We start from the raw sequence: 9,185 nt of genomic DNA on the forward strand, positions 1-9,185 counted from the left end.
CAAGGCCAGCCTGGGCAACATAGGGAGACCCTGTTTATAAAAAAAAAAAAAAAAAAAAAAAAAAAAAAAGAGAAGTTAGGTGATGAATTCTATTCATTTATTTAACATATTTTTTTCTTTTCTTTTCTTTTTGAGGCAGAGTCTTGCTCTGTTGACCAGGCGGCAGTGCAGTGTTGTGATCTTGGCTCACTGTAACCTCTGCCTCCCGGGTTTAGTGATTCTCCTGCCTCAGACTCTTGGGTAGCTGGGATTACAGGCATCTGCCACCATGGCCGGCTAACCTTTGTATTTTCAGTAGAGATGGGGTTTCACCATGTTGGCTAGGCTGTTCTCAAACTCCTGACCTCAAGTGATCCACCTGCCTACGCCTCCCAAAGTGCTGGGATTACAGGTGTGAGCCACCGTGCCCAGTCATTTTTTTTTTTTTTCTCAAACAGAACAGCAAAGATGAGGGAGTCTACCAGCCTAACAGCACACCAAGGATATTATCTGCCTGCATTAGGAAGCCTCCAGGGTTGACAGGATGGCAGGAACTTCCACTGGGGTGAATTGGCATTACTTGATGGGGCCCCTTTGGAGGCTTCCGATACCTCGACGCTTACTGAGGCTTTTCCACTGGGCTTGGGAAAAGGAGAGCCCTTTGGTATAAGAGCAGAGAAAGAGGGAGAATGGAGAAGCCACCTAACACAGTCTTCTGTGTTTTACCGGCTGAAAGGGCTGCAGATTTTTTTATTATTATTATTATTTTATTTTTTTAATTTTTTTAGATGGAGTATTTGCTCTTGTTGCCCAGGCTGGAGTGCAAAGGAATGATCTTGGCTCACCACAACGTCCACCTCCCAGGTTCAAGTGATTCTCCTGCCTCAGACTCCAGAGTAGTTGGGCTTACAGGCATGCACCGCCACAGCCAGCTAATTATGCATTTTTAGTAGAGATGGGCTTTCTCCATGTTGGTCAGGCTGGTCTTGAAGTCCCGACCTCAGGCGATCGGCCCTCCTTGGCCTCCCAAAGTGCTGGGATTACAGGCATGAGCCACCGCGCCCGGCCAGGGCTGCAGGCATTTTACATGTCCCCAGAATTGCCAACAGGCCAGGCATGGTGGCTCACACTTGTAATCCCAGCACTTTGGGAGGCTGAGGTGGGCAGATCACTCGAGGTCAGGAGTTCAAGACCAGGCTGGGCAACATGGCGAAACCCCATCTCTACTAAAAATACAAAAATTAGCAGGCCGTTGTGGTACGCACCTGTAGTCCCAGCTAAATGAGGCAAGAGGATAACTTGAACCCAGGAGGCAGAGGCTGCAGTGAGCTGAGATCGCACCACTGCACCCTAGCCTGGGTGACGGAGTGAGACTGTCTACAAAAAACCCCAAAACCCAAAATTGCCAACAGGAAGAAGGCAGAGGCAAAACAGGTGCTCATGGCAGCCAGAGGTTTGTGGGCCCTCCCTGGGGTACAGGTCTAAATGCCGGCTCTGTATTTAAGACTTGGGGGAATTTCTTTGTCCTGCGCTTGCTCCTTCCAACTCCCTGTAACTGTATCCCATGGTATCTCTTTCCTTTCTAGGTGACAATGCCCCATCCGTAAGCAAGTTACTAACAAAATGGGGAACAGGACCTCACTCCTCTCCAAACACCTACAGGGGGAAGGTCCCCTTTTACTGAGCACCATGGCCACAGTTTTCACAGTTACTGCAAAATAAAAGTTGTACTTTCTCATGATGATGGGTTTTCCCATCACCTGAAAAATTATACTGAGTGTCTGTAGCCAGGGTGAAAAACACCTCTGTAGTTTAGATATGCATCAGTATTTCCCTCAAGAACAGCACAGGTTAAAGCTTTCATGAAGAGAAAATAAAAATAAGGAGTTGAAAAACATATAAGTATGAATTAATAGCCACAAAAGGGGAAGTCAGAGAGAGACTACGAAAACATTTTTGTCTTGCAGAAAGATACAATCTGAGAAGCAACCCTGCAGGACTGGCCTGAAATGGGAGGCTGATCAAATGAAGCGATAGAAGCCGTGCAGTTTGTCACATCAAGCATCTGCGACAAACCCACACAGAATCCGAGGAATGCAGGTGATTTGACAAAAGGCCTCATGTTTAAAATCTGCCCTAAGTTTCCCCAAATCCACCACAAATTTCCCCACATGCACCATTTTTTTCGGATACGGTTTAGTTATCTGTTCTTGTGACCCTAGGTGCATTTAAAGAGTTCTTGGGGGCCGGGTGCGGTAGCTCATGCCCATAATCCCGGCACTTTGGGAAGCCACGGAGGGTGGATCACTTGTGATCAGGAGTTCGAGACCAGCCTGGCCAACATGGTGAAACCACGTCTCTACTAAAAATATAAAAGTTAGCCGGGCGTGGTAGTGTGTGCCTGTAATTACTAGTAACCTCTAGCTACTCAAGAGGCTGAGGCGGGAGGATCGCTTGACCTAGGAGGCAGAGGTTTTTTGTATTTTTTAGTAGAGACGAGGTTTCACTGTGTTAGCCAGGACGGTCTCAATCTTCTGACCTCATGATCCGCCCACCTCAGCCTACCAAAGTGTTGGGATTACAGGCTTGAGCCACCGTGCCCGGCCAGGAAGAGAGATTTAAAAAACAAACACACAGGCCAGGCGTGGTGGCTCACACCTGTAATCCTAGCATTTTGGGAGGCTAAGGCGAGTGGATGGCTTGAGGCCCGGAGTTCGAGACCAGCCTGGCCAACATAGTGAAACCTTAAAATTAGTCCAGTGTGGTGGCATGTGAGCCTGTAGTCCCAGCTACTCGGGTGGCAGAGGCAGGAGAATCACTTGAACCCGGGAGGTGGAGGTTGCCACAGTGAGCTGAGATCGAGCCACTGCACTCCAGCATGGGTAACAGAGTGAGACTCCATCTCAAAAAAAAACCAACCAAACAAAAACCAAACACATAAACAGGGATTTGGGGTGGGAAAGAGAAGACTAGGATGGAGAGAAAAATAACTGATGTACAGAGTAAAAGTCATTCATAAGCAAAAAGACCAAAGCTGTTTTAGAGAAGTTTTCTACTGTTGACTTCTGAGAGTTTCAGCACAACCAAGCAGCATCCTCAGGGAAAGCCAGGTAGAGCAGAGGGTCTAAAATGAACTCATTACCTGGCATCTCCCCTGGATAAATGAGGCACCCACCATGAGGGACTGCTCCAGATAGCTGAACGCCACCCTGTAAGTGGTACAGCTTTTCTTTGACTATGTTTGTAAATTTTCTTTCTTTTTTTGAAATTTTAATCTATTTCTTTACTTAATTTATTAATTTTGAGACTGATTTGTGAGATTGGTTAATTTTTGCGTTTTTGGTAGAGACGGGGTTTCACCATGTTGCCAAAGCTGGTCTCGAATTCTTGGGCTCAAAAATCCACCCGCCTCTGCCTCCCGAAGTGCTGGGATTACAGGCGTGAGCTACCATGCCCGGCCTGTTTGTAAATTGTCTACTGAAGGTGATTTTCTATCATCTTCAACAGAGATAACCAACATACACACATATAGGAAGTGAGCTTACAACACAACTTGGTCATAACAAGATTTTGCAGATGGGAAAACCAAGAACCAGAAAGACAAGGGATCTGTCACAAACACCGTATGTTGCAACAGGACAATGACCTCTGAGGTGACTTTTCCTTGACTCTTCCCTTTCTTGTCAGGTTAACAAGGCCAGACACTTAAATTCATGCTCTTTAATTCCAAGAAAACCTCTCCCTCCTTCCCTTTTTCCTTTCCTTCTGTCCTCTTTCTCTCTCTCCCTTTCTCATATTTAATTTAAACAAACTTGATTTCCTATTTTCTTTGCAGAAAAGTAGAAATAAATTGAAGGGAGGAAGCAACAAGGAGAAGACAATGAGAGGACTGTGGAGACTCCCGGTACCAAAGGCGGCAAGAGAGCTGAGGACTGACAACTGGCAAAAGCCTGGCAAAGTTTGTTCTTGGTTTTTGGCTTACTTCCCACTTCTTGACTATGTTGCACTTGCCTATTTATATAGTAAAGAAATTAATTTACTTTTCTTTCTTTCCTTGATCCTTTCTGCCTCTCCCCTACCTCCCAAATCATCATCATCTTCTTCTTTTTTTTTGAGACACAGTCTTGCTCTGTCACTCACATTGAAGTACAGTGGCACGATCACAGCTCACTGCAGCCTTCACCTCCTGGGCTTAAGCAATCATCTTACCTCAGCCTCCCAAACAGCTGGGACCACAGGCGTGCACCAACACTCCTGGGTAATTAAATATTATTTTGTTATTAATGGAGTCTCCCTATGTTGCCTAGGCTGCTCTTGAACTCCTGGGCTCAACCAATCCTTGGCCTCCCAAAGGGCTGGGATTAAAGGTGTTAGCCACTGTGCCTGGCACCAAACTTTCTTGACATCTAACTACATTGTAAAATCTGTAGAGTGCAGGTCTACTTAAGAGCCTGAGTTCTAACACCAGACTACCTTGGTGTGAATCCCAGGTTGCCCCAACTTGTTAACTGGGCTATCCTCCGTAAGGTACTTAAACTCCTTGTTCTATAGTTTTCACTTCTGTTAAAAAAGAAAAATGCACAGAATCTACCTTACGGGCTCATGGTATGAATTATTTATAAAGTCCTTCCTGATAATAATAGCTAGTTATTATTATTATTAATGTTTATAATAGCTAGTTATTAATATTAATAATTATTAACTAGCTATTAACATAAATCTTCACCTCATCTCACAGATAATCAGTATCTTCTTTTTCTTAATTCAACAAAACCACAGTCTGTAGATACTGCATATTTATTTTGAGAAGTCTTTTGTTCAAGCGATTCTTCTGCCTCAGCCTCCCGAGTAGTTGGGATTACAGGCATCTGCCACCATGCCTGGCTAATTTTTGTATTTTCAGTAGAGACAGGGTTTCACCATCTTGGCCAGGCTATTCTTGAACGCCTGACTTCATGATCCGTAGCCTCCCAAAGCGCTGAGATTACAGGCGTGAGCCACCATGCCTGGCCTTGAGAAGTTTTAAGGGAGTGTGGCTGGTCTAACAGGTTCTTTTCTTTTCCTTTCTTTTTTTTGGAAATGGAATCTCACTCTGTCACCCAGACTGGAGTAAAGTGGCATGATGTTGGCTTGCTGCAACCTCCACCTCCAGGTTCAAGCAATTCTCATGCCTCAGCCTCCCAAATAACTGGGATTACAGGTGCCTACCACCATGCACAGCTAAGTTTTGAATTTTTAGTAGAGAAGGGGTTTCACCATGTTGGCCAGGCTGGTCTCGAACTCCTGAACTCAAGTGATTCACCCACCTCAACCTCCCAAATTGCTGGGATTACAGATGTTAGCCACCACACCAGGCCTGGTCTAACAGGTTCTTGCAGCACATCTCAGGAAAGTGGCCCCTGTGGTTCAGTTCAGCTCTGGCAGAACATGCTGAAGTTTGACACTGGACTCAGGTATACCTATCGGCCTTGAGCTCCAGGCCAGCCTGGGGCCCCCCAGGGCCACCCTAGGGATTGCAGTTCCACAGAGCATGGTGCAGATCTGACGCGGCCCCATCCACTCTCTGCCACTAAAATTATGCCCTGAATGCTCTGCTTCAAAAGCACGGCACTTCCCTGGGCTAGTCCTGCTGTTTCTTGCACTGCCCATGCTTGTTCATCTTTATTTGGAAAACCTTTCTCCTCCTCACTCCCTGGCAAACTTCCACTTTCCCTTCCAGGTTTTATTTAACTCTTGTTTCCTCTATCTGGAAGCCCCCTCAGCAGTGCCTGCCCTCTGTGCCAAGTCTCCCAGTTATGTCTATTCTGGTATTTTCCAGATTAATGGACACAATTCTGGCTGACCCTTTCGATAGACTGCCAACTCCTGGAGAGCCCAGCAGAACAGGGAAGGTATTTCTGAATGATCAAATGATGGGCAAGCCTTTTGGACTTCTTTCAGAATTAAGCTCATGGGCTTTTGATCAGTGTTGAGAATCATGAGGCCCAGTGTGGTGGCTCACACCTGTAAACCCAGCACTTTGGGAAGCCCAGGTGGGAGGATTACTTGAGCCTAGGGGTTCAAGGCCAGCCTGGGCAACATAGGGAGACCCTGTCTATACAAAAATGACGACAAAAAAAAAAAAAAAAGGAGTTAGATAAAATCTGGGCTCCTAGAGATTTGCTCTTGGTTGAAAGTGGGCCAGATATGTGAATTCTTACATCCTTAAAGTTCAAGGTAGCAGTTACCACCCATTTTTGGAGGACATTTCAAAGGAATCAGACAATTAGCTTGTTTCTTAAGGAATTCTGAGAAAAGAGAAAACAAAACTATAATTTCTGTGTAAGTGTCACTGGGCAAACAGGTGTAACATATAGGTCTGGCTCAAGTATGAATAGGTAGGAGAGAATTACAAATTTTTTATGAGCTCTGAAGTTGCAGTAACTTATTTACGTAGATGATAGAGCTCTAATGGATTTGAAGGGTGGAAGTAGAAGTAAAATGTCATACTAGGAGCCTCATAGAATTAAAGAATGCAAGAGCTAGAAGTGGCCTTACAGATCAATGACTAGTTCAAAATTATGAGTCAGTGATAACATTTTCACTGGTCCACAGAAAATTGAGATACATTTGGATAATCTGCTACTTATTTTTTCATAGTATTGGTTCCAAGTGATATTATATATATTTTTTAAAGTTATATAAATTCAATATAAAGAATTGTTCTTTATTCTGAGATTAAATTTTTCTGCACTTTTGTGGTACTAAAATATTCTTTTTTTTTTTTTTGAGACGAAGCCTCGCTCTGTCACCCAGGCTGGAGTGCAGTAGTGTGATCTTGGCTCACCACAACCTCCGCCTCCCGGGTTCAAGCAATTCTCCTGCCTCGGCCTCCTGAGTAGCTGAAATTACAAGCATGCACCACCACGCCTGGCTAAATTTTTTTGTATTTTTAGTAGAGACGGGGTTTCACCATATTGGGCAGGCTGGTCTCAAACTCCAGACCTTATGATCTGCCTGCCTCGGCCTCCCAAAGTGCTGGGATTACAGTACCGGAGTCACTGTGCCTGGCCCTAAATAATGAAAAGATGGTGATTACAAATGGTAGTTTGGTCTTTTTGGGTTTTTTTTTGTTGTGGTGGTTGTTTTTTTAAAAACAACTATTCAATATATAATACATATATTCCCAATTAGTTTTTTTTTTTTTCAGATAGGGTCTTGCTCTGTTGCCCAGGGTGAAGTGCAGCAGAGATCATGGCTCACCACAGCCTCCAACTCCTGGGCTCGAGAGATCCTCCTGCTTCAGCCACTTGAGTAGTTGCGACCCCAGGTGCATGTTATGACGCCTGGCTAATTTTTGTCAATTTTTTGTTGAGATGGGATCTCACTGTGTTGCACAGTCTGGTCTCAAACTCCTGGGCTCAAGTGATCCTCCTCTGCCTCAGCCTCCCAAAGTGCTGGCATTACAGGTGTGAGCAACCACATCCAGAGAATGCAAATTTTATACGGCCCATTAGAGTGCATATTAAGCCCTACTGTGCTTTGCCACAATGACGTTTTACAATCATGTAAAATAACTTGGCTTTTACAGGGCCTTTAAAAGCATAAATTATGCGTTGTTGTGATTTTCATCTGATCAAAACTCAACCGGATAGCATAAGAAGATTTTATAAATATACACAAATAAATATATACTTATTTCATAAGCTCCACTTATAAACTCATTGGTTCACTTTCTTCCTTATTAGTCATTAAACAGCAGCCACTACTATTTTTTCCTTGCAGTTCACAACATATAGTTCTAAGGCAATAATTTTGCCTCTAGGACCAGATGGGCCAGCTTACTCATGCCCTTCTGTTGAGTCATGTAAATATCACAAGATGACACATGCTACCAAGTCAAACAGAAAAGCCTTTAAAACTCAGCCCTGAAGCCAGGAAAATATTCAAAAATTGTGATGCCAAAAATTTTAGCCAATTGATCTCAACTTTTCATTATTATTCCTATTAGTTTCGTAGTCACTGTATTTATGGGAGTTCCTAATGCCTGCTGTTAACTGAAGTTGCTATTTGGTATGCAGATTCACATGCTTACCTTTCTTGTAAAAAGTTTGAACTAGCAGGTAGAAACTCAATCCACTGAAGAGGCCAAAGTGGCTGGGCAGTAGTGGCTCACGCCTGTATTCCCAGCACTCTGGGAGGCTGAGGTGGGCAGACTGCTTGAGTCCAGGATTTTGAGACCAGCCTGGGCAACCTAGTAAAACACTGTCTCTACTAAAAATACAATGGGCATGGTGGCGTGTGCCTGTGGTCCCAGCTACTCAGGAGGTGGAGGTGGGAGAATCACCTGAGTCCGGGAAGGTTGAGGCTTCAGTGACTCGAGATCCTGCCATTTTTTTTTCTTTTTTTTTCATTCTTCTATTCCGGGGATCAAGAGATCCTGCCATTGTACTCCAGCCTGGGCAACAGAGTGAGACCCTGTCCTCCCGCCACCAAAAAAAAGCCAAACTAAAACAAAAGCTGTTACCTAATGTAAGAAGGTATCCAGTAAATTTATTTAATTTTTTTTTACTTTAAAATAATTTTTTTTGCATTAAAAAAATTTAATCTTAAAAAAAATAAGACAGGGTCTTACCATGTTGCCCAGGCTCAACATGGTCTCAAACTCCTGGCCTCAAGTGATCCGCCCGCCTTGGCCTCCCAAAGTGCTGGGATTACAAGCATGAGCCATGGCACCCAGCCCCAGTAAAGTATTATCTTACTCACCATTTTTTCTAAATTTTGAAATAATTTTAGACTTATAGAAAAGTGGTAAAAACTCTATATCCCTGTCCCAGCTTTCCCTCATGTTAACATTTTATATAAACACAGTACAAATATCAAAACTAAGAATTATCACTGGAATAATTCTATTAACTAAACATAGACTTCATTAAGATTTTGCCACTTTCTCCACGAATGTCCTTTCTTGACCTCGAGAGCCAATTCATGATCCCACATAACACAAAAAGGTTAAATTCACAAACCTGTAGGAATCAGGGTTTCATCCACAGGCAAATACGTATCCGCTTCTATGGTGACTTCATGGTCATATATATTCGGAGAACCCTGGGAGGAAAAGGGAGGAGAAAAGGTTTTCTGCTTAGTCTTATTTCATATATTTGCTTTTTTTTTTTTTTTTTGAGACGGAGTTTCGCTCTTGTTACCCAGGCTGGAGTGCAATGGCG

At 43.8% G+C, this 9,185-nt stretch overlaps 1 protein-coding gene across 1 annotated transcript in view; it reads right to left on the reverse strand.

The window, feature by feature from the left end:
- GALM (galactose mutarotase) overlaps positions 1-9,185 on the reverse strand; it is a 69,763-nt gene that overhangs the window by 33,144 nt on the left and 27,434 nt on the right. The window contains exon 4 of the mRNA XM_017515324.2: positions 8,985-9,066. Coding sequence (XP_017370813.1) covers positions 8,985-9,066 — 82 coding nt within the window. The remainder of the gene's footprint in view (positions 1-8,984; positions 9,067-9,185) is intronic.

Source organism: Cebus imitator, unplaced genomic scaffold (genome assembly GCF_001604975.1).
Source record: "Cebus imitator isolate Cc_AM_T3 unplaced genomic scaffold, Cebus_imitator-1.0 Scaffold547, whole genome shotgun sequence".
In the NCBI taxonomy this organism is placed as follows: domain Eukaryota; kingdom Metazoa; phylum Chordata; class Mammalia; order Primates; family Cebidae; genus Cebus; species Cebus imitator.